Source organism: Pelobates fuscus, chromosome 1 (genome assembly GCF_036172605.1).
Source record: "Pelobates fuscus isolate aPelFus1 chromosome 1, aPelFus1.pri, whole genome shotgun sequence".
Lineage (NCBI taxonomy): Eukaryota > Metazoa > Chordata > Amphibia > Anura > Pelobatidae > Pelobates > Pelobates fuscus.
Window position 1 is genome coordinate 285,022,869 of NC_086317.1, and position 26,655 is coordinate 285,049,523.

Below are 26,655 nucleotides of genomic sequence, written 5' to 3' on the forward strand. Positions count from 1 at the left end.
GTCTTAGAGAAGTGCTATATATTTTCACATTATCGGTAGTTTGATCAAGTGGAAAGAAGAATTAAACACCTTTCCTGAAGACCTATTCTAATTGTGATGATTTGTATAATTCTTTAATAGTAAGCCTGCACTTTATTTATTGTTGTCAACTTCTTCATGTGTATGATTTTGGTTTGCAGGGTGTTCGTTCTTTTTCGCCAAGGATTATGCAGTCTCGCAGTTCACCTTTATCTGGTTAGTAATTCTGCTATTCTGAAAATATATTAAACATTTACATGGAAAATTAGTGAACCGCATGTTGTAAAAGGACACTCCATGCAACCTGACCTATTCTACTTGACTAAGGATTCAAGCCCCAAGTATCTTTACAAATTGTAATACATATGGGAATCTGCCCAAATATATTAAAAGAACACTATACTGCTGGGAATACAAACCTTTATTAATTTCTCTACAGTGTCCCTATATCTAACAATCTAGGCAAGATATATATCAGAATATATTAATGAGGATCCTACAGCAAGAGATATGCAAAAGACGCGCAGATACCTTTTAATTTGATGACTCAAGACAAGGTGCTACAGCAATTAAAATGAATGTAAATAAAGCTCAGGGGCCTGACGGTATTCACCCACGAGTACTTAAAGAGCTAAGTGGGGAAATAAGTGAACCTCTGTATTTCATCTTTCAAGATTCTTTTGTTTCAGGTATTGTACCGGAGGATTGGAGGAAGGCTAATGTCGTTCCTATATTTTAAAAGGGTTCAAAATCCTTGCCTGTGAGCTTAATTTCTGTGACTGGGAAAACATTTGAAGGGCTATTAAATAATTATTTTGGATATATGAGAGAGGCTGAACTCGATGGACGCAAGTCTCTTTTTAGCTATGTAACTATGGAAATGGAAAAAGTGTAACTAGTTAGTTACATAGTCTGAACTTGATGGACACTTCTCTCTTTCCAGCCTTCCTCACATTTGTTTTTGCTGTTGATCCAAAAGAAGGCAAAAAAATAAATAAAGTTTAAAGCACTTCCAATTTTGCAACAAACTAGGAAAAAAATTCCTTCTTGACCCCAGAATTGCAGTCAGATTTTATCATTTGATCAAGAAGCTATTACCCTACATTGAAAAATTATATCCTTGAATATTGTTTTTGCAAGTTTGCATCTAGTTGCTGTTTAAACATCTGCATGTACTCTGATAAAACCACTTCTTCAGGCAGAGATTTTTATATCCTAATTGTTTTTATGGTAAAAAAACCTTTCCTTTGCCTTAGACGAAATCTTCTTTCTTCCAGTCTAAACGCACTACCTTGTGTCCTATGTAAAGTCCGGTTTGTGAATAGATTTCCACACGATGGTTTGTATTGGCACTGGATCTATTTGTATAATGTTATCATATCCTCTCTCTGAGGTGAAATTTTTCCAAACTAAAGAGGTTTAAATTTGTTAACCTTTCTTCATAGCTAAAATGTTCCATTCCTTTTATTACTTTCGTAGCCTGCCTCTGCACTCCTTTTAGTGCCATAATATCCTTCTTTAGAACAGGTGCCCAAAATTGCACAGCATATTCAAGATGTGGTCTTGCCATCGATTTATAAAGAGGCAAAATTATATTCTCATCCTGAGAATGAATGCCCTTTTTCATGCATGACAATACCTTACTGGCATTAGCCACTGCTGATTGACATTGCTGCATAGTTTGTTGTCTAAAACAAATCCCAAGTCCTTCTCGTGTGTTGTCTTCCCTAATTCGCTTCCATTGATGATATACGTTGCTTGTGCATTTTTTATGCTGAAGTGCATAACTTCAATTTTTTTTTTCTATCACTGGACATTTATATGAGGCCTAGACAATTAAAATAAAAACAATAATAATAATAAGGCAGCACAGTCATGCAACTCAGATTCAATCAACAGTGGGCTAATGTTAATTTGAGAATTAAAGAGAAAAATGTAAAAAAAATGATAAAAGAAGCCCAGGCTTTGCGCTACTTGGTACTTGGTAATGCCATGCTCAGTCAACCGATGCCGCTTATCGGTCTTTTGCCGGGTTCCAGCTGCTCCGCTATCCTGCTATGGTGTTTCCAGCCGCTCTGTACACAGCAGGAGGTTTTTGTGACTGCGGGATCCGTGCCCCATTCCGGTAGGGCGGGCTTGCTAGCTTAAGGGGGGCCTTGTGAGGCGATGTTCAGCGGGTGGTGGTGTCTCCTCCGGGGTATACCCGGGTGAGGGTCTGCTGATGGTTAGTGTTGGCTGAAGAGATCCCTCAGCCGTGTCCGGTCCTGGGTTGATTCAAGGTGCCGCAGCCCTTTCCCAGGTAGGTTTAGTTTCACCTGGTGCTTGCGTGGGTGGGTTGCCGCCTTTGGTGGTTGTAGTCTCTTGGCTTTTCTGGTTCTTCCTTTTTGCCGCCCCTGGCGCCGTTTACATGCTTCCTTTACAAGCAGGCTTGTACGCTTGCGTCGGGGGTCCACTGGCACCATGGTGGCAATCCTGTGTATCTTGGCCCGTTGCTCCCGGATTCTTCCTCCAAAACCTGGCGAATAGCTCATCTAGTCTGGCTTCAAGTTCGGTTTTCTCTGTCTTGAGCACACGTGGTGGCAGCCATTTTGCCTTGCTGCGTCGCCTCTCGCTGCTCATTAGATTCTACCCCAGAGGCCCGGGCAGGGAGGTTGCCCCTCAGGGCCGGACCGGGATGACCCCCGCCGGTCCAGGGGGGAAGCAGGGCATCAATGGGTCTGTGCCTCCAGTGTTTGGGCGAGGAGAGCAGCCGTCTCTCCTCGGTTTCGCCTTCAGTAGGCCGCAGCTATCCATCTTGGGCTCTCGGTCGCCAACACACTCGATTCTGGTATCGGGCTAATCACCAGGTCACCCCTGACAAAGGCAGTGCACCCCGGTTTATTTGGTTTCTCTAGTTTGGCAAGTGTTTGTAAGAAATCAGCAACTAAAGCAGGAGCCCAGCTTTCATGCGTCCTCTCAGCTTGCTGGCTTGGCCCCGCCCCCATAACTTCAAATTTTTGTACATTTCATCTGCCATTTGAGGCCCCAGTCCTCCAGTCTATGTAAATCCATCTGCAGCAAAGTAATAGCTTGCTCACATTGTATTCTTTTACAGTGTGTTTTGTGTCATCTGCATACACTGAAACATGACTTTCAATGCTGTCTTCAAGATCCTTTATAAACATTAACCCCTTAAGGACCAAACTTCTGGAATAAAAAGGAATCATGACGTGTCACACACGTCATGTGTCCTTAAGGGGTTAAATAGATGGGGTCCCATGACAGAACCCTGAGGGACACCAATTGCCACCTCTGTCCAGATTGAAAATGTACCATTAATGACAACTCTTTGTGCTCTATTTTAAGCCAGTGTTCTACCCAAGAACAAGAATTTTCATCTAGACTGATTTCTTTGAGTTTGAACACTACTCTATTGTGTGGAACTTTATTTAACACCTTGGCAAAATCTAAATAGATCACGTCCACTGCAACACCCTGATCTATACTTCTACTTACTTCTTCGTAGAATGCAATTAAATTAGTTTAACATGACCTGTGCTTCATAAAACCATGCTGATGTTTGCTGATAACCATGCTGTTCTCAAGGAATTCTTGAATATTATCCCTTAATTACCTTTTAAATACTTTCACGGCAACAAAAGGTGCATTTAATATAAAGGAACGTTGAAATGAAGTGGCCTGGGTGACTTTAGTGATCTTTTAAGACATTTGTTGAAAATGCATTGTTGTATTTAATTTGTAAATATCTTGAGAAGGAAGTTTTACAGGATAATAAATATAATCCTTTACATAAGTACTGTTAAACTGGGGGTGGGGAAGGTGGGCAATTTTGATGGGGGCCCATCTCTACCCTCCCCAAGTTCCTGACAGCCTGATAAATATCATGCTGATGGTTGCCACCATGCAGAGGCATGTTACCACCACCAGGCAAGGGAGGTGCAAACCACCAATGGAACACTCATTTAACTTTACTGTGTTATTAAATCAAAAGCAAAAATAGAGATGGAATTTTAAAAGAATATAAGGTGCATGATATAAAATTGTTTAAAAACGATCCTAAAATTTGCAGGAATTCTACAGATCACATCTCATAGAGCATGGATGGGGGAACCTTTTTTCTGCCACGGGCCATTTGGATATTTATAACATTATTCGGGGGCCATACAAAATTATCAACTTAAAAATTAGCCTGCTATATTTGGTCAAACATTTAATTCACACACCCCTAATGTGATGGCTGGAACTGCTTCTCTTTGGTGAGGTGTGTATTGTTAGCTGATATTGATGTTGCTACTCGCAACTGGTTTTCCAGGTTTGTGTCGGTCAATCTGGAGTGCAATCGCCTCTTTGCGATGGTAAGTTTTGAAAAAAACTGCTTGCTGCAGTAAGTTGCTGCAAACACAGATATATATTTTAATGCATGTCTTCTCAAAGTGGGGAATTCATCATTACTTCAAGCAGTAGGAGGTTGTTATACCTAGCTTTCAGCACATCATCGCTTTGCAGCTGAATTGTTTCGTGTTGTAGGTTATCAGGCACATCAGCTGGTTCCACATGGAATTGAACATCTTTGCTACACCTTTCGATTTGTTTAATTTTACGTCCTTGAATCTTTCACTAAATGCCTCAATTAGTTTCGCACATTGTCCTTCCAGAGTGGGGCAATGCACTGTTATTCTTCTCGAGTTTCACTTTCAACAGCTCTGCAGCTTGACGTTCAGCTCTGAGAGGTACTTGGTAATGTCCACAATGAATGCTAGATCACACACCCATTTGCTATCATTGTATTCCATGACAGGTTTTCCCTTCATCTCCATGAATTGCTTGACTTCATCCTGCAGTTCGTAAAACCTCCTGAGCATGTTCCCGCGACTCAGCCACCGCACTTCAAGTCAAGATCACTCTTTAAACTGTTAAGCCCTCTGGTTTTGATAAAATTTGTGCATGACACTACTGTTGACATCACATTATTGAGCCGTAACGACTGTGCACAGATACTTTCTTGGTGTATGATGCACTGGCATACAAATAAATCATTTGGATCAAGATTGAGACGATTCAGTTCTTACTTGACAAACGCAACTAACCCTTTTTGTGAGCCAACCATGGCTGGAGCTCCATCTGTAGTAAGGCCACTTTATCTTTTAAAATTTTAGCTCAAGTTTATTTCATTGATAAAATAAGTCTCTCAAACAAGTCCTCGCCTCTTGTAATGTCATGCATGTCTTCCAGTGAAAGCAGTTCCTCTCGTGTGTCAAACTCTGCAGTTATCCCACAAACAAAAACAGCCAGTTGAGCAGTATTTGTTATGTCCGTTGTCTCGTCACAAGTGTATTTTCAATATCTTGTTCTAAGTCACTAATCCGATCTGAGACTGTTCTCCGTGACAAACGAACACTGAAATTATTTTACTTTGGCTGGTGCTAACAACTCTGCAGCAGCAACCATGCACTCTTTCACAAACTCTCCCTCTACATGAGGCCTAAACTAGCTCACTCACTACATAACTCGTCTATATAAAGTTGTCTCTGTCACAACGAGGTCTAGTGAAACTGGCTTTTTGTGATTCCAAACTCTGTTGAAGAGCATTGATTTTATCCAGGCGCAATTGGCACCCCAAAATGCATGCCAGCCATATATGTTATTGTGTCATGGTAGATACAAAAGGACAAGCTCATTGATACACATGCTCACTACAGACAAGCTCATTGGCACACATATGCTCATTACACAGTCTACAATCCTCACAATACAATCTGCAATCCCCAAAACACAATCTGCAATCCCTAACACGCCCCCACCCCCCCACCCCCCCCCCCCCCCCCACCCCCACCAAAAGCAAGTGGTGGGGCAAATTTAGAGTTAGGGGGTGCCCGAATTTAGTCGTGCCTAGGGCAGCACAAATAAAGAATAAACCACTGTCTGTAATTCCACAATACTAGAATTCCCCACCCCCACACAACACAATCCACAATCCCCACAAGACAATCTGCAACCCACTCCCCAGTCTACAAAACTCTTACCCTGCCCCATTTTAAAAAGCATTTCAAATAGGAAAGTCAAGCGGAGTAACTCACAATATTTGATTAGAGCAGAGCTCTTAAATGTTCGCTGCTGACAGGCTTCTCGTGCTCCTTAAGATTTCCGCTGCTGACAGGTAACCGCCTCACTCAGACCCACTCCAGTCAGAGCAGATCCTTCTGCGCCTTCAGGAAACACTGAAGGTGGAGCACGTTGGTATGTGCCGCTGCGTGCCTTCACGGTCCTCCTCCACATAATAAAATAGGGCAGCTGCCCGAAATTAAAGGACCACTCTAGTGCCAGGAAAACACTCGTTTTCCTGGCACTAGAGTGCCCTGAGGGTGCCCCCACCCTCAGGGTCCCCCTCCCGCTCGGCTCTGGAAAGGGGAAAAGGGTTAAAACGTACCTTTTTCAAGCGCTGGGCGGGGAGCTCTCGCTCTCCTCTCCGCCTCCGTTCTGCCCCGTCGGCTGAATGCGCACGCGCAGCAAGAGCTGCGCGCGCATTCAGCTGGTCGCATAGGAAAGCATTTACAATGCTTTCCTATGGACGCTTGCGTGCTCTCACTGTGATTTTCACAGTGAGAATCACGCAAGCGCCTCTAGCGGCTGTCAATGAGACAGCCACTAGAGGCTTTGGGGGAAGGCTTAACCAATTTATAAACATAGCAGTTTCTCTGAAACTATGTTTAAAAAAAATTGGGTTAACCCTATCTGGACCTGGCACCCAGACCACTTAATTAAGCTGAAGTGGTCTGGGTGCCTAGAGTGGTCCTTTAATTGCCTGCAGTACCATGTCGGACCAAATGATTTCCCTCCTCCCCTGTCATAATGGATACAAGTTTTTCTTTGACTTATGTAATCATTGACCATTGGAAACATTGCATAAACATTACACTAGTTCAGTTACAAACTGAATAGTTTACTGTGTTGCGGAGGGCTCTCTATTGTGCAACAATTCAATAGATCCACTATGAGATTAGGCTTTAGAGAGCCAATAAAGTTTGTCTACCTGTTGCTTGTTTTGTTTGGTAAGATAGTGAATACTGAGTTTACTACATATGTAAGAGTAATATTTAACCATTTCCTCTGTCTTTGAATAAGCATTTTTTTCCTTTCTTTCTTTGCTTTAAGAACTGTACAGAGGAAGCTCAAAAAGTTTGAAGATGAGCAGTCCGTCTAAATCAGTGAATGGTATCCGCAAAAGGTAATGTGATCTCATCAGAATAAAACATTGTTGGTTGAGCTTCTTATGAAAGATTATCATAAACCGTAGACTTAAAGGGACACTATAGGCACTAAAACGGCTTTAGCTTAATAAAACCATTTTGTCATGCCCCTGCAGTCTCACTTTCCTAACTCGCTGCCATTTAGGAGTTGAATCACATTTGTTTATCCAGCCCTAGCCACACCTCCCAAGCCTGTGAGACACACAGCCTGCATAAAAAAATGGTTTTATTTTCAATCAAATGTAACTTACATTAGAAGTTTGTATCTCCTGCTCTGTAAATTGACTTTAAATCCTGCACTGGAGGCTCTTGCAGGGTCTCTAAGGCTATTATCAGAGCAGGAGATAACACATACTGTGTAATAAAGGAAGTTTAAACACTAGATCTTAGTTTACAGTAAGTGTTTAGGAAGCTATGCAAATCACATGGAGGGAGGTGTGACTAGGTATATATAAGCAAAGTTATTTAACTCCCAAATGGCAGAAAATTGAGCCGTGAGACTACATGGGCAGGATGTATACACCAAAACCACTTAAGTAAGCTAAAGATGTTTTGGTGACTATAGTGTCTCTTTAACCCTTTCCTGACCTCGGACGTGCAGGGTACAACCGACAAAAAGAACGTCAGTTAATGACCGCGGATGTACCATGCACGTCTGCGGCTAAAATGACCCGGCTATCTGCCCGAGATCCCAGCAGTCCCCCTGCAGCAGTTCCGGCCCTTCAGGGCCATGTGATCACCATGATCACATGGCCACAATGGAAGTCTATGGAGCTGCCAGCAGGGGGACTGTCTGAGCAATTAGGCAGTCCCCCAGCCACCTAAAACTTATAATGTAATACATATATAGGAAATAAAAACACACATATATGTATGTGTGAGAAACAAGGGGGCTGGCTGCACTCACCTGAACATGCATAAATAGGGTGCTGCTGGGAGCCAATTTAATTTAATTAGAACGCTAACTTTGGCTACTAGAAAAAACTGGACATACCCTATTTGCAATACCTTGGGTTGTCTACTTCTGAAAATTTCAATGAAAAAATGAATAGGGCAAGCCTTATATTTGACCCTGTAACTTTCTATATATGTTGGATAGTTTTATTGGTTTTGTTTTTTTAATGATTTCTATCCAACTGTTATTTTTCATCTTGGGCATGGAAAACTCAGCTCTTAACATATTCTGGACAGCAGTAATTGGCAGAGGTTATCCCAGCTCTCTCAGCCTCTCCATGCTGCTCAGGTTTTAACAAAATGACCATTGATAATGCAGAAGAGTACATTCCACATTTTCCATGTTGCTTGAGGAATAAGGGCAGTCTCGGTCTTCCTGAGAGAAACATTTGAGGGAATGGTACCCAGAGATTACCCCCATGCTGTAGCAGTTATGTTTAATAGAATCTCTATATCAGTTTAGAGTTTCTTTAAGTTAACACTAGGATCTGTAAATGAATCCATTTCTATCTTTATTATATATTGTTAAATAATAATACCCAGGCATTTTCTATCGGATGTTAACTTGCATTGTTTGTGTGTGTGTGTATATATATATTATGGGAAGTGGGAGAATTCTAATACGTTATCTCTTATTTTAGTGTCCACAGAAAGCTGAATTACACATATGATTGCGGCTCTACTGCTGGGGATGACACTGTTTTTTTCTAGTTTAGCGTATTGCTGAAATTTTATTTTATTTGAAGTAGGACGGCACTTATTATATATTTTTTAAAAAAATGTTTTACAGACCATACTTCACATATTGCCACCTGTGTATTATTTTATTATAAAAGTTTTTCTTTTGAAGATCCTAGATTTAAAATTTTTACATTTGTTAATATGCGTTGGTATGTACTACAATATCAGAATAATTACTCATTTGATTGTGTTAAACCAAGAGATTAACAAAAGAATGTCAAAAAAATCATTGTCAGAGGCAACTTGAGCTTAAAACACTCGTGTGTGTGTGTGTGTATATATATATATTTCAAAAAAATAGGTTTGGCACACTACCTATATACAATATATACAAAAATACGTACCAGGGTGCAAACTAGCGATTTGTATATAGAAAAATTACTTGGTTTATTGTGCAGAAAAATCTAAGTTCAGTGGATTCACTGAACTTTGATTTTTCTGCACAATAAACCAAGTAATTTTTCAAATCCAGGAGTCCACCTTACTATTTTATATATATATATATATATATATATATATATATATATATATATATATATATATATATATATATATATATATATATATATATATATATGTGTGTATGTGTAGAGATTGTAGCCGTATTAGTCATTAGTCCAGAAAATATTAATCCAAAAAAGGTATTACATGATAAGAGTTTTATCTATATTTGAATATGTATGTTATACAGTTTTTGCCTGTGTTCAGTCTGTTTATAGAAAATCATCAGCGCTCAAAGCCCAGCCTATTAAATCACAATGTTATTCAACATTTACATGCAATATATAAACTAGGAAGAAAAGAAAAACAACATTTTTAAGGTCCATATAGAGGGCATTGTGCTTGATATCTGATACTTATGTGATATCCGCTCCTTTGCCTGTGGGGGAAGGGAAAACTATATTTACATAATAGACATCTAATTTGCTAAATAATTTGAAGATGGTTAATTGTAGTCTTACGTTTATTCATTCAGCTGGGAAATGGGAATAATTTAACATGGGTTTTATTGCTATTTTAGCCTAAATTTAACATTTTCAGTTTTCTTGTAAATTCTCAGCACTATAGAGTTAATCCATTTGCTTCTGTTCTGTAAACATGTTTTATACTGTGTAAAGTTTATATATTTTTTTACAGTCAATCAGTTGTACAGAGAACTTGTGTCGATTTCCGATATACAGTATCTGTCTATATAAACAATGTTGTTAATGTTTATTGTTTCTTTAAATCACCTATTTAATTCTCAGAAATTGCATATGTTTTATAAATTAATCTGTAATCTTGGACTAGTTTATCATTTATTTTCTTGTATTAATTTTAGTATGATTATACTGTAAAGATGTGTAACACATTACTTTTACAGTGCCGCACAAATATAAAGAGAACAATGAGAAACATGTAAACTCCGCAGGCTTGTCCAACCTGCGCCCCCCCCCCCCCAGATGTTGCTGAACTACAACTCCCATGATTCTTTAAATGAAACAGATAGCCAGGGAATCATGTGAGTTCAGCAACATCTGGGGGGCCGCAGGTTGGACAGCCCATTGTAAACAGTCTGTTTGGTAGAGCAGTTTCTTACACTGGATGTGAAAGTCGCCTGTTTTCACACAAATTCATTATAGGAGATCTTGTCAGGAATGCAATGTGAATTTTTAAATTCATTTTGAATTCCCTACAATTTACAGTTTACTAATTAACATTTCTAGTTCAAGTACCTTTTGTTGATTTGATAACTTGCCAAGATGACCTACCTGTCTGCTTAATAGCACTGTAGAAAATTAATTTTGCTTGTATAAAAGTGGAAAGTATTTTCTTAGTTTTAGTAGTGTGAATCTGACATGTGTAAGCTAAATATGTATGAGCCTCAATGCTAACTTGTATTTATTGTTTTATATTCACATTTTAAATGTAATGTTCTTTTAGACTCCTGTGCTATTAAACATTTTGTTTATTAATTAGATTTTTGAACATCATTTAATCTTTTGTTCTGGTTAAATGAGCAGAGTGCCGTTTGTAGTTTTAAATAAGTACAGAGAATAAAACCGCTACAAATCATCAATGAATTAATTTCCGTAATTACAGAAAATAAATGCAGGTGAGAAATTTTTAAAGGACCAGTCCAGGCACTATAGCAACTTAATTGAGATGATGTTGTTAAGGTGTCTGCAAGTCTTTGTTGATTAATTTATAAGGGGGTAAACTGTTTACAAACGGCTTAACCTCAAAGTTGTCCAAATAGCGTGGCCTTTTTTTTTTTTTTTTTCTTCAGTCCCTGGCTTCAATGAGGATTCCTTGGACTAGGTATTGTGATAGGCTGATAGTGTCAGCCGATCCACTTAGCCAGTACCTGACTTATACTTGAGAAAAATGCACAAAAAAGTATTTAATTGATGTAAATGCACAAAAATCGTATTTGAAAAGAAAATGAGACTAGTATAAAGTGGTAATAGAGCTTCTACTGAGAGAGCTCATCAACCCAGGGTTATCAACAATATTTAAAATACCTCAAGGACCAATGACAAACTTATTGATTTTCTTAAAGACCCATGATGGAAAAATTCCATCATATGTTATTTTTAGTGGGGGCTGTTTCCCTGCAGGTAACTGGGGAACTGCAGATATTATTTGAAACCTTGGGTCCCATTCTAAATGATGAACTGTATGCAGTGCTCAAAGTGAGCAATGGATATAGCTCTTTAAATGGTGTTTAAATTCTCTGCAGTTATAACGTAAATCCCTGTTCACACTAAGGATACTGGGGCACCATTCTGTCAGCTGGGGCCATGTTTTTTGGTCCCATACTGACAGATGAGTTGTGTGCAGATCCCAGCCTCTGAAAAGACCCTGACAGGGTCTCTTCCTCTCTACTGGTTGTGATTGGTATTGGCAGCATCCCAGTACCTATCACAGTGTGATCGACTCAGCTGGCGCTTCAGCAGTATAGGGAGACTGATTTTTATGTTCTGTTGGAACAGCCATTAGATGTCTTTCCTATGGGGAAATGAGCGACGCTGGAGGTCCTCACACAGCGTGAGGACGTCCAGCGACGCTCTAGCACAGGTTTCCTGTGCTATGAAGGAGGAAGTGACCTCTAGTGGCTGTCTAGTAGACAGCCACTAGAGGTGGAGTTAACCCTGCAAGGTAATTATTGCAGTTTATAGCAAACTGCAATAATTACACTTGCAGGGTTAGGAGTAGTATTAAGGCCACGGAGAAAGATATCCAAGGCACCCAAACCGCTGTGTCCAACTTTAGCAGCTCGGTACCCAGCAGTGCAACCTCTCACAACGGGTGACTAACCTGGAGAATCAACAACGCCGCAATAATATCAAAATTAGGGGCGTCCCTGCCGGGATAACAGCGGAGGCTGCTAGCCACTATCATGCCACCCGCGGTGGCCAAGAGACTCACCCTAGAAGGGATATACCGCATCCCCGGTTCCGGAACCACCAACACGCCACGGGATGTTATAGTTTGCTGCACCTCAGCCACCAAATAGTCCCACATCATGGCTGCTATATGCGGGAAGACGCCCCTACAGTTCGAGGACTCTTAGCTACACGTTTCCAAGTTCTCTCCAAGGCAATACTTCAGTGGCATATGTCACTGGGGGCAGTAACCACTCACCTTCGGTCCTCTGAGGTGCAGTATCGCTGGGGTCTGGCGGGCTCCCTAGTGGCAAAAAGCAATGCAGCTACACACACGCTTCGCACGCCTGATGACACAACAGTATTTCTTGAAGCGATAGGACTGCCACTACCTGCAACAGGAGCACCCATTGACGCCCCTGACAGACATGAAAGATCCTGGGATCTAGACAACATTGAGTTCTTCGTCCCCAGAGACTCTGACACTCAAGGGACTTGACTATCCAGAGCCCAAACAGGACTCATGCTGCCAAGCTGGACCAGAGAACATGGCTCTGTGCGGAAGTTAAAAGAAGACCCAGTAGCCCACTGGGCGCCTAGGGCACGGGGCGGGACTTCTACGGCTCTGGAGACCGGCGGGTTGGGCCCGCGTCCTCCTCCCCCCCCCCCCTCTCCTTCCCTCCTCCGCGGCTTCCTCCGTCGTGCCTCCACGCCCCGTCTTGTCTCTTCTCTTTACCTTTCTTCTCTGTTCTTTCTACTTACACTCTTTGTATCAGCACCAGGAATTTCTCCTATAAGGACTGGTGCTGATGACGCTTACGGTACAGCGAACCTTACATATGCTGTATGAATTAGCATACCCTATGTCTTAATTAGAGAGAGGAATAAGGGATTGTAACCCACAGGTTCATGTTTAAAATGTTGTTTTTCATTCTATACATGTGCTACGCTACTAAAGGAATGTCCTTGTGCTGTAATGTGACATACAAAATATGTTTTTCACTTGTCAAATTGTGATAATGACGCATAACAAAAATAAAGAATAAAAAAAAAAAAAGACCCAGTGTTATGCCTTAATCTTATGTTTTAATCTGTTATGCCTTCATTTTATGTTATTTTTAATTCGGTTATGTATGACTTCAACGCTGACCACCCAGTCGCTCCTCCTAATCAACACTAACAACCATGAGCACTGACTGGAACAGGGCACCATTCAAGTATAGTTACACTACCACACTCACACACCTTTCCAGGTGGGATATCACCCCATCTGCCACCCCCCTCCCCACCCCCCATCCCAACACCCCTAGGTCAGGGGCACAATACTCAGCAAGGCGAGTGGCAGACAAGCCTGGCAATGAAACCACCTGGTGTTCACAACCTTGTAACTCGCTATGTCTTGCGCTACAGTACATTGCCACTTCATTATTATTATTATTTTTTTATTTATATAGCGCCAACAAATTCCACAGCGATATCAGACCACTGGACGAACAGGAACAGAGGGGGTTGAGGGCCCTGCTCAATGAGCTAACATGCTAGAGGGAGTGGGGTATAGTGACACAAAGGGTTAAAGTAGGGGAATTAAATAGTTTGTTAGAGAAGGGTTTATTGAGTGCTTGGTAGGTCATTTTTGACAGTTGCAGGAAAGGAGTCATGGGGTGGGGGATGAGAAGCCTGCTGACAGTATCAATTGATACGCTTTAATGAAGAAGTGAGTTTTCAAAGATTTTTTGAAGGAGTGGAGGCTGGGTGAAAGTCTGAGGATGGAAGGGAGTTCCACAGAATAGGTGCAGCCCTAGAGAAGTCTTGAAGGCGAGCGTCGGAGGTGGGGATCCGAGCAGAGGATAGGCGTAGGTCTTGGTATGAGCGCAGGGGTCTCGACGGGACATATTGTGTATGAGGGAGGATAGGTATGTTGGAGCAGCATTATGTAGGGATTTGTAAGCAAGCGCCAGAATTTTGAATTTGGCCCTATATCTAACTGGAAGCCAATGCAGGGACTGACAGAGCGTGGAGACGTGGGAGGTGCGACCGGACAGGAAAATAAGCCTCGCAGCCGCATTCACCTAGTCCCTGTGAAGTACAAACAAGCATGCATGATATAACTTAGGAAAAAAAAAAGTATGGACAGAAGTCCAAAGGAAAGGATAGCCGAAAGGAGGAAGCCCTACCTTTAATAGTACTAAGGATAGAAAATAATAATTATAAAAGAAGCATATACCAAAAAGGCTGCAAATAGTCATAGAAAAATAGAATGTGACGGCAGATAAGAACCATTTCAGTACATTTAAACTGCTAATAAGGCTACCGAGGTACTGCAATAAGGTCAGCCTGCTCACACTGGTAAGTAAGGCTAGATGGGGTGATGTAGAGAAAAAATCTCACAAGCAAAAATGGGAGAGAGCCCCCACCCCCTCCCCTCCTGCAAGAATCCCCAAAGCCAAATATAAGCAGAGAAGCCAGGCTGACCCTGAATTACCTTGGCACAGTGGAACATCCACTAAGGCCTACCAAAGCCACTATCCCTACCTCCACTAAGAAAAAACACACACTTAACTAACTAAAATTCGTGCATAGTGTTTCCTAGTGAATAAGGTGAAAAAAATAAACAAATAGCTCGACGTGCGTTTCGGCGTGTCAGCACCCCGTCGTCAGGAGCATTAAATGTAGTCTGGGTGAACCAGAGAATATATACCCCTCCTTAATTACCAAAGTTACCACTGCTGTGTAATTAGGATTTGTCCTCCAGTCATGTGACTCAAAAACCCAAATTAAAGTATTACCGTCACCAACAGGGGAAAGAGGGGACAAGGAATATATAAACCACCAAGTGATGACCAAAGTATATACAACTATTTACAATCCCTAGTAAGGAAAAATGTCTTCCTAATGCTAAACAGTAAGTTATAAGAAGGCTGAGAAGGAAAAACCTTCATTAAGTCCCTGAGGAGACAGGGTTTGTAGCTTGTAAATCCAATAGGATTCACGCTGTTTTAATCTCCTATCCCAATCGCCTTTGCGTTGTGTTTGTGAAATATGTTCAATCCCCATAAATCTTATGTGATTGGGAGAGTTTGCATGATGGAGCTTTAAATGATGTGAGATAGGTGTTTCAAGAGGTCTTCTCACTGAATTCACATGCTCCCTGATTCGAAGTTTGAATGGACGAAAGGTTTTACCAACATATTTCATTCCACATGAACAGCTTAATAGGTATATTACTCCTTCAGTTCTACAATTGAAAAAAAGCACCTCCAGGAAAGATCTCTTCTCCATTACTGCTACTAAATAGTTTAGTTTTAAGTAATGAAAGCACAGGCACTGCAGTGCCCACACTTAAAAGTTCCCTTTGGTAGATATATTTGGGATGGTCTTTTAAAGGGTGCCAAATGACTCTGCACCAAAGTGACTTTGAGATTCTTTCCTTTTCGTGCCGTTATCGAGGGGAATGTGGTGATCACATCTTTAATATGTGTATCTGAAGTTAGGATTGACCAATAACATCTAAGCATTTCCATCATATATGTCCAACCAGCGTCGTAAATGGCGATACAACGTATAAGGTTAGGGTTAGATCTTTGGTGTTATCTGAAAGGAGTGCATCTCTATCTGATAGAACTGCTCTAGAATATGCTTTCCTTAACACCCTATTAGGGTAGCCCTTTTCCTTAAAAGATTTTCTGAGGTCCCAAGCTTTAACCTTGAAATCCTCAATATTGGAGCAATTTTGTCTAAGCCTCAGGTATTGGCCCGTGGGTATGCCTGTTCTCAAAGCTTTAGGATGGTAACCTTGCCAATTTAACAATCCATTTGTGGCTGTTTTTTTACGGAACAGAGACGTTAGCACTCCTCCTCCATGCTGTAGTGAAATAGTTAGATCTAGAAAGTTCAAATACCTGCCCCCCATCTCGCTGGTAAATGTCAAGTTCAAATTATTTTCATTCAAATGGTGTACAAAGTCCTCAAAATCCTTTGTTGATCCTAACCAAATAATAAACACGTTGTCTATGTATCTCTTCCAACAGAATGCTAGACTGCAAAATGTTTTGTAATTTAGCATCTGCCATTATGCCCTTCTCCCGTGCTGTAGATACAGGTTTGCATAGAAGGGGGCACAAGATGTACCCATGGCAGTCCCTCTTACCTGATGATAGATGGTACCATTAAACAGAAATATATTTTTGGTTAGGATCAGTTTGAGTAATGTTATCAGAAAATGAATGTATTCCACAGGAACTTTCAGTTCTTCTTTTAGGGTTAGTCTGATCGTTGCTAAGGGATTCGACATCTAAGTGTCAAGATTACTGTTTGATCCAACACGTAGAACTGTATAGCACGGATGACAAATAAGTAACGTATTACCGGTCCTTAGAATGGCCGGATTTAACGTACATAGAATAGTCAAAATACTAGCCGAGGTCAGGGAACACAGAAAGGGACGCAGCGATGAGGAAAGCCAGGAGTCAGGTTACCAGAATATAGAGAAGTCAATAAACAAAGCCAAAGTCAAAAACCAGGTAGAAAACTAATAACAGGAACGCGCTCTCGGACATCCACAAGGGAAACCACGACAGGGAACTGAGCAGGATGAGAACTGGGCCTAAATACCCCTCCTTTTGTTCTGATAGGCTGTAACCGGCCTTTGACCCCAAAGTCAGTTACCAGGCTTCATTTGCATAATTGTTGCTCAGCATTAACCCTTCTGTGGATTAGGTTGCTGCTTGGCACAACTTTTCCTATGTGGACAGTAAATGTCATTAACCACATTTCTATAAGCGGATGAATACGTGACACTAAGCTACACAACACAGCTTGTTCTGGTACATGAATTTCTTTAAGGACATTGAGCATTTGTTTAGTATCCCTAATATGGGACGGTAGTCGGGACACTATGGGGGCCATGATTTTGTCCAAAAAAATACTTAAATTCTGTGTGATGTTTCCACAACTAGACACGATAGGCCTCCCTGATGGGTTATCAAGCGACTTATGAACCTTCGGGAGGCTGTAAAAAGTTGAGAGTACCGGTTGTTTGATTAGTAGGAAGTCATATTCGTTCCTAGTAATCAGCTTTTTTTCAAACGCCTAATTAAGAGTGGACTTAATCTCTTGCAAATATTGTGGGGTTGGGTCACTAACTAGAGCACGGTATGTGTTACTGTCTAAATTATTAAAACGCACGTCGAGCTATTTGTTTATTTGGTAGGCATTAGTGGATGTTCCACTGTGCCGAGGTAATTCAGGGTCAGCCTGGCTTCTCTGCTTAAATTTGGCTTTGAGGATTCTTGCAGGAGGGGGGGGGCTCTCTCCCATTTTTGCTTGTGATATTTTTTCTCTACATCACCCCATCTAGCCTTACTTACCAGTGCGAGCAGGCTGACATTATTGCAGTACCTCTGTAGCCTTATTAGCAGTTTAAATTTACTGACTAATTGCAGCCTTTTTGGGCTGTTCCCTTCCACTTTTTGGTATATGCTTCTTTTATAATTATTTTTTTTTATCCTTAGTACTATTAAAGGTAGGGCTTCTTCCTTTCTGTTATCCTCTCCTTTGGACTTCTGTCCGTACGTTTCTTTTTTCTTGTGTTCTTATAGTGGGTCATTCCCACATTAGAGGATAATAAGTGGGTTTTCTGTGGAATTACCCGATCTATCCCTTATTTGTAGGGATCGACTGGTATTCTTCCATTTGTTCTCTCTATTAGCTCCTAATGATCTAACTTAAGGCTAAGAACACCACCTGTTTCCCATACTACGCTACACATAGCATACCTATACCTCACTCTATACTCCCCGGAGAACACATCTCTTGACGGAACACCAAACCTTTAATGCAACCCTCCACCTAGCCTAGAGATACAAGAGCTTGTAAAATAAAAATAGTGCAGACTAGCAAGCATGACCACTGTTATTAATGTGAAAAAGCAATGTATAATATTTTTATTTCATGCTGACAACTGTTTCTGTCAAACGCAACTGCACTCCAAAAATAAAGAATTATAAAAAAAGAACCGGAGAAAATAACTTCTAAAGTGAATACACACTGGTCCATGAATTGTATATTTTCCTTTCAGATTAGAGGCAGTGCTTATACCACAGGGATATCCAATCTGGAGGGAAAAAACAGGCAGGCAAATCTCCAAACATTTTAATCCCTCCCCTAATTACCTCCTTTCCCATAAGTAGCAGCTCCTCCTGAACATCCCCAGTTCTTTGCCTGCCTTCGGCAGGGGAGGTTAGACAGGAAGGTTCTCCAGGAAGTAGGTGAGAAGGGCTGAGGCTCTGGAGGCTCTGCTTCCTTGATGTCCGGTAAGTAGCGTTCAACACGCCGGCCGGCGTGGTCACTCGAAATTTATGTTGCCGTCTTTTGCCGTGCCAGGTGCCGGTATGACGAAGGACGCAGGCGTGCGTCGGCTGGGAGGTCCTGTCGGTGGAACGCACACACAGGTTGCGTTGCGTTCCACCAGGGAGTCGCAGAGCGCTATGCACATGCGCAATGCGAACCTGGATTCAGGCGCCAAATTCGAACTGGACGTTTTCGTTTGGTTACAGGACTTATATGAGCATGTACCAGCAGCAACCTCTGTTTGCCAGGAGCTCTCAGATCGGTTGTGAAGTGTGTTTCTCACCTGCCCTCCAACACACTCTCAGGCCATTTAAGGTAAGACTGTTAAGTTTTCATTTTAAATGGTTCTTAGCCTGAATCCGTATGGAGAAAATTTTGATTATTTTCCCCTTTTTTGTTTTCTTGTTTCCCAGTATGTCTAATCCGGAAAGTATGGATAAAGTTGCTGAGAAAGGGAAATGTGCATCTAAAACCAAGCATTTAATGTGCTCTGTGTGTGGCCAACCTATGCCTGATGGTTGTAAAAAGAAACTTTGCTCAGTGTGTTCAAAAGAAGCTTCAGAGGAAGCAAAGAGAACAGAAATGTCCACTTTTCTCAGCTGGTTGCAGCAAAGTATGCAGCAAACATTTGTGGATATGCAGTCAGCTGCATTACATTCAGTCCAGGCTTCTGTTGCCCAGGATTCTCAGATGGTAAAGCATGCTAAGAAAAGACTGAGATCTTGGGAAACTTCTGATACTAGTTCGGGAACTAGTGGTTCTGAGTATGAAGATAATTCAGGCAGTGATTCCTCAGATGAGGAATTTGCCTTCCCAGATGAAGCCATTGGGAAATTGATTAAAGAAGTGCAGTGCATCTTTGATTTTGGGGAAACGGGGAAAAAGTCCAAAGTGTTTCCTTTTCACCCACAGACTAAGGAATTGATTTTGAAAGAATGGAAGTTCCCTAGTCACAAGCCGTTTATGTCTAAGCATTTTAAAACTCTTTTTTCCATAGAATCAGTGCAAGACTGCAAGCTGGATACGGTCCCTGTAGTGGACGTCCCTATTGCTCAAATAGGTAAAAAGACTACTTTACCAATTGGAGATTCAAGCGGGCTCAAGGATGTCATGGATAAACGCATGGACTCCTCTTTAAAGAAGTTGTTCATCTCTTCTGCAGCCCAAGCTAAAGCCTTGATTACGGGGTCATCCGTTGCCAAGGCCCAAAAACTTTGGTTGGAAGAACTAGAAAAGGTATATACGGGAGAAGCTAAGGAAGACCCGTTAAAGCTATTAAAAAATATCAAGATGGCGTCTGATTTTTTAGTGGATGCTTCTACAGAAAGCCTGAAATTGTCGGCCAAGAATATAGGTATCTCAACAGTCGCCAGGAGAGCGCTTTGGCTTAGAAATTGGTCTGCAGATGCGGCATCTAAAAATTCTCTGTGTGAACTACCTTTTGAACCAGGAAGACTTTTCGGTTCTAAACTGGATGAGCTGTTGAGACAGATGAAGGAAGGAAGGAAAGAAAGCTTTACCAGTATCATATAGGAAGCAGTCTAGAAGCCGTCACGCAGAGACACGTCCTTCATTCAGAAGTTCCTTTCGTAGAAACTATTTCAGGGGTCAACAGCAAAGAGCCTTTGATTATAGGAAAAAGGAAAGGTTTACTGCCAGGAGAAATAAAAAATTATGACGCCAGGCCGGTGGGTGGAAGGTTGAGTCACTTCCTAGAGCACTGGAAAGAGACATCAGATCGCTGGGTCCTTACAGTGATAGAGCACGGATACGCTCTAGAATTATCACAAGCCCCTATAAACATGTTTCTATGTTCCAGGGTTCAGTCTCTAGATATGGAACTCTCTCTGATGCGAGAAGTGTCGACTCTGTTACTAAAAAGAGTGGTGGAAGAAGTTCCTATAAAGGAAAGACATCAGGGCACCTATTCAAGACTTTTCTTGGTGCCAAAACCGGATGGTTCGTTCAGACCTATTCTAGATCTAAAAGCCGTAAACAAGCAGATTATCAAAAAGAAATTCCTCATGGAATCAGTAAAATCAGCGGCTCTGCTTATTCACCCAAAGAGTTGGTTTGCGTCCCTGGATTTGAAAGATGCCTATCTTCATGTACCCATAGCGGAATCCAGCAAAAGTTTTCTACGGTTTGCGGTGTGCTGCCAATCGGTAACCAAACATTACCAATTCAGAGCACTGCCTTTCGGCCTATCATCAGCGCCCAGAGTTTTCACAAAGCTTCTAGTAGTCGTTTCAGCTTTTCTAAGAGGTATGGGCATCGCTGTCATTCCATATTTGGACGACTGGCTGTTGATTGCAGGGTCCCAGGTTCAACTACAGTTAGATCTGGGGACAGCCATCAAATCGCTGGAAAAGCATGGCTGGCTAATAAATTTCAACAAATCGGAACTAGTGCCAGTTCAAAGGATCCAGTTCTTGGGTCTAATTTTGGATTCTATCGCAATGAAGTTATTTCTGCCAGAAGAAAAGAAACTAAAGATCAAGCGGTTAATCCGGAATCTCAGAGTAAAAAGTGTGTTTTCAATCAGAGAAGCCATGTGCTTGCTGGGTCTGTTTACAGCCTCAATTCCGGCAGTCGGTTGGGCAAAAGCCAGAATGAGACCTCTGCAAAGAAACATTCTGCTAGTCTGGAATCGACAGGAACTCGGCCTAGATGGGCTGATGAGGTTCAACAATCTAACTTTGAAAAGTCTGCAGTGGTGGACATCTTCTCGTTTCCTCCACGAGGGTCTGTCATTCCGGATGAAGTCCTTCACTATCATAACAACAGACGCCTCTGCGCTGGGCTGGGGGGCCCATCTGGGAGACATAAAGAAGCAGGGGTCCTGGCAAGAGAAGGATATGAGAAGTTCCTCGAACTTCAGGGAATTAAAGGCCGTATGGATGGCACTCTTGGCGTTTCAGTTTCTCATCAAAAATCGACATATTCAAATTCGTTCAGACAATCGTACGACAGTGGCATATTTGAACAAACAGGGAGGTACGAGATCAACAAGATTAGAAAGCCTGTGTTCAATGATCATGCTGTGGGCAGAAGTGCACCTTATGTCCATCTCTGCAGTTCACATTTTAGGAAAATTCAATGTGGTGGCAGATGCCCTGAGCAGGCATCATTTGAAACAAGCAGATTGGTCCCTGTCATACGGAACTTTCAATTTCATCACAGACCGCTTCGGTGTTCCAGAGATAGACCTGATGGCATCCAGAATGAACAGGAAAACAAGACGATTTGCGTCCCTAAATCCAGCAGACAGGCCGGATTTCATAGATGCCCTGTCAGTTCCATGGAAGTTCAACCTGGCTTATATCTTTCCGCCAGTAGTACTTATTCCCAGAATACTTCAAAAAGTAAGGCTGGAAAATGTAAGAATTATCCTAATCCTTCCATGGTGGCCGAGAAGAAGTTGGTTCTCGGTTCTCCTGAACTTTCCGGGGGCCACCTTTTGGAAGTTGCCGCTTTCAGGAGAAATTCTAGAGGACGCCATGGTGCCTCTTCCGACCCTTCGGAAATTCCAGTTGACTGCTTGGTTTCTGAATTCCAGATTTTAGAGAGCAAAGGTCTGGATCCGGAAGTGATTAAGAACCTGTTGGCAACTAACAAGGAATCGACGTCTAAGATCTACACTAGAATTTGGAAGATATTTTGTCAGTGGTGTTGTAGGTTTAAAGTCAACCCGGTTTCCGCGTCCATTCAGAAGATCCTAAGTTTCCTTCAGATGGGATTTGCAAAAGGCCTTAAACCTGCATCGTTGAAATTACAAGTTTCTGCTATCAGTTTCTTCTCCCTCAGATGCCTGGCCTCAAATGTTCTGATTTCTAGGTTCTTCAGAGCTCTGACTCGTTTGGTGCCCTATGTTAGGGAAACCTGTCCTCCCTGGGATCTAAACTTAGTCCTTTCCGCGCTTTGTGAGCCGCCCTTTGAACCATTGGAGGAAGCTTCCCTAAAGCTCATTTCATTGAAAACTGTTTTTTTTGGTGGCTATTACATCTGCTAAAAGAGTATGTGAGATCCAAGCTCTTCGGGCAAATTTTCCTTTTTTAGTTTTTCATCAGGACAAGGTGGTTCTAAAGCTCGATCCTTCATTCAGCCCGAAAGTTTTTTCTGTTTCGAATGTTAACCAGGAAGTGGTCTTACCAACTTTTTGTCAGAATCCATCTAATGCCTTGGAAAGCAAATTTCACTGCCTAGACGTAAAGAGATGTCTTTTGCAATATCTAAAAGCAACAGAATCCTTCAGGAAGGATAACAGTCTTTTTGTATTATTCAAGGGCCCAAGAAAAGGCATGAAGGTTTCGAAAAGTTCTCTGGCTAGATGGCTGAAGGATTGTATTCAGTTGGCGTATTCCAAGAATGGCATGGATCATGCAGGTCCGTTAAAGGCCCATTCTACTAGATCTGTTGCGACGTCCTGGGCTCTGCGAGCAGCTGCTTCTCCTTCTCAGATTTGTTCAGCGGCTACGTGGTCCTCTCTCCATACTTTCTCAAGACACTACAAGTTGGACATACTGGCCTCGGAGGATGCAGCTTTTGGGCGCAAGGTGCTTCAAGCAGTAGTGAAATGAACCCGCCCTCTGGATCTGCTTTATTATATCCCTGTGGTATAAGCACTGCCTCTAATCTGAAAGGAAAAACATAAATTTTACTTACCGAAAATTTCTTTTTCCTGAAGATTAGAGGCAGTGCTACAATTCCCGCCCCTTTTTTCTAATAAACTAAGTAATTTTGCAGCTATTTGGCTTATGTATTGTCTGGGGATGTTCAGGAGGAGCTGCTACTTATGGGAAAGGAGGTAATTAGGGGAGGGATTAAAATGTTTGGAGATTTGCCTGCCTGTTTTTTCCCTCCAGATTGGATATCCCTGTGGTATAAGCACTGCCTCTAATCTTCAGGAAAAAGAAATTTTCGGTAAGTAAAATTTATGTTATTTGTGTTACAATACCGTGTTCATGTATTCTTTACATAGTTACATAGCTGAAAAGAGACTTGCATCCATCACGTTCAGCATTCTGATGCAACAACTTTTATGTATATATCTTATGTGTTATATACAGTTCTGGCTGTAGGTGGTGCTGTCATAATAAAAACTGCATGGCAATCTGCAACCATGTTTCTTCTTGTTTGTCATAAAAACTGCATGGCAATCTGCAGCCATGTTTTTGAGGAGATAAGACTGTACACGCTTTATTGCAGTTTTTCAGAATATCCAACCGATTATAGGCCCAGTTAAGGCCTGCTACAGTAAATAAATGCCAGATACAACAACAGATAAATACTGCAACAGGACAAACATAAAAATGCCAAGTAACACAGCTTCAACAAAACTTTCATTTGCAAATCTGACAAACCAGAACTGGATATTTAGGATGCAGATTCTGCTAATAAGAAAAGGTACATGGACATGTGTAAATTATGACAGACCTGCATAACTCAGAGAGGAATGGATAGAGACAGGGTCGGCGCTACCATAAAGCGGCCGCCTTAGGGCGCACCGTCTGGGGGGCTCAAATGTCCGGGTGACTAGCAGGAGGGAAGCACACAGCACTCCTCTCCTGCCGGTCTCTTTATGTAGCGTGGCCAAGCTCAAGGCATGGCGCACGGGGCTGACAGAGGAGATCAAGGGATCTCCTTGTCCAGCCTCTAGTAGACCAACGCTTATCTAGCGCCGGCCCGAGAGGATGTTTATCTATGGCTGCCCAGAGACGGTATTTCTCCCTCTTACTGTAAGAGCGTTGCCCCGGTATTGTGCGGCAACGCTCTGTTACTTCCCAGATGGCAGCTGGAAGAAGCTGGTGACAAAGTAGTCTCCCACTGGACCAGCAGGGAACAGGGTTACCCCTCTCCCTTGCCAAAGGTAAGCCTCAGGGAGGGGGGAATAGACTTAACTCTTTTTTTCACATATTTCCTCCTTTTCAGCCCCTATCTCCACTATGTCAGCCCCAATCCCACCCGTGTAAGCCCTACCTCCCCCTTCTCAGCCCAAATCCCCTACCTCCCCATCTCAGCCCCTATTTCCCCAATAAGCCCAATTTCCGCACGCATCTCAGCCCCAATCCCCTACCTCCCCCATCCCAACCCCCCATCTCCGCCTCTATCTTCCCTATAAGCCCCATCTCAGCCCGAATGCCCCATTCCAACCCCTACCTCCCCCCATCTCAGCCCCTACTTCCCCAATCTCGTCCCAATTCCCCCATCTCAGCCCTTACCTCCCCCATACCATCCCACCTCAGCCCCAATCCCCCTACCTCAGCCCTTACTTCCCCCATTTCAGCCCCAATCCCCCATCTCAGCCCCTACTTCCCAAATGTCAGCCCCTATAAACCATATTTCAGACCCTTTCTTAGTCTCTACCCAATCTCACCCCAAGCCCCCATCTCAGCCCCTACATTCCCCATCTCAACTCCTACCTCCCCATCTAATTTCCTACCTTCCCAATCTCAGTCCATACCTACCCATCACAGCCCCTATCTCCCACATAACTGCCCCTATTTCCCCATCACAGCCATTAATTCTCAGTAAATTCCCTCTACAGTTCCTACCCCCCACTACGGCCCCTAATCCTATCACTGCCCTTATTATCCCATCACAACCACTACCCCTATCACAGCCCCTAATTCCCCACTCTAGTTATACCCTCCCTCACAATGCAACAATTATCCCCTACATATACTGCTGCTTAAATATTAATTTGTGATGTGGCTAGGCTACTAAATATGATCTACAGATCAAAGCTAGACACCATGATTCTTAGGAACCTTATTGCACAGGGCTAGAATGTAGGTATGTAATTGTGATGACGTGTATAACTTCGTATGACTGCGTCTGCGTGATTGTCTTTATGTCTATACGACTCTTTGCCGGTCTGTTGCTGTATGCCCATATGTCTGTGTTTGTATGACAGTGTACCTGTTTGACTGTGTGCCTTTTATGACTCTGTCTGTATATCTTTTTGACTGTGTGCCAGAATCACTAGATCTATGTGCTGTATGGTTGCATATCTGTCTGTGCCTTTGCATTTATGTAGATGAGCAAAGGATCTATTTCTTCATTTATCCTGCATTTTTCCGGCATCAGCAGTACTATTCAGCGGTTTGAGATTTCTACGTCCCTCCGGTTTCATTATTCTTTGTACAGCTCCAAGAAAGAATTTGCTATCATTACAGCTGCTTCAACGGAAGGGTAACTCAACTGCTTAACTGTTTGTTACTGGACTATTTTAGTGGTCACGTTTTAACCACTTTTTTATTTGTGCTTTTATATTTTTTATCAAGACTAAGACATTCTTTTATTTGTATAAATAAACTGTGTTTGATGATATCCCGGTTACAATGATTTTTTTTTTTTTTTTTTGCTAAATCACAATTGCAATACTAAGCTGTGGATTATCAACGCCACTTTATCATCTACGAGAACAACAAGTATCCTGTGAATTAATTCCACCACAACATACTCATCACTGTGTAGGTGCATCTGCACTATACCCACAACAACCTGTGGCTTTATTTGATACATTTTTCCTTTAATTAATTATTAAGGATAGATTTTCATGAAGCGCTGACACGTTCAACTCCAATTTATGTATTTTTGCCTCTATATGTATGTCTATATGGAAGAGACAAAGAAATGGGCAGGAGGCAGGGGGGGGGGGGGGGGAGAGTAAGAGATACACAAGTGGGTGTAAAACATGCTAAAGGGGGCATATAAAACACTAAAGGTGGTGTAGGACACAAAAGGGGTAAGACATTCAAGAGAGGGGAAACACAAAAGGGGGTAAGAAATTCTGAAGGTGGGTTACGAGACACAGAAGTGAAGATGCATGTAGGGGTGGCAAAATGCATCTTCGCCTGTATAGCCAAAAATCCTTGCACCAGCCCTGGATAGAGATGGATCTGAAAGCTCAGAGCACTATCTCCTTTTGCATAGATGATGATCAAATAATAGATATATTCAATTGTGAATCTACT

The 26,655-nt window shown here is 42.0% G+C and overlaps 1 protein-coding gene across 1 annotated transcript in view; it reads left to right on the forward strand.

Annotated features, from left to right (window-relative positions):
* LOC134613830 (uncharacterized) overlaps positions 1 to 9,026 on the forward strand; it is a 34,379-nt gene extending 25,353 nt beyond the window's left edge. The window contains exons 12-14 of the mRNA XM_063457463.1: positions 180 to 234; positions 7,171 to 7,243; positions 8,861 to 9,026. Of these exons, the coding sequence (XP_063313533.1) occupies positions 180 to 234; positions 7,171 to 7,243; positions 8,861 to 8,930 (198 nt within the window). The 3' untranslated portion in view covers positions 8,931 to 9,026. The remainder of the gene's footprint in view (positions 1 to 179; positions 235 to 7,170; positions 7,244 to 8,860) is intronic.
* Positions 9,027 to 26,655: the final 17,629 nt, after the last annotated feature.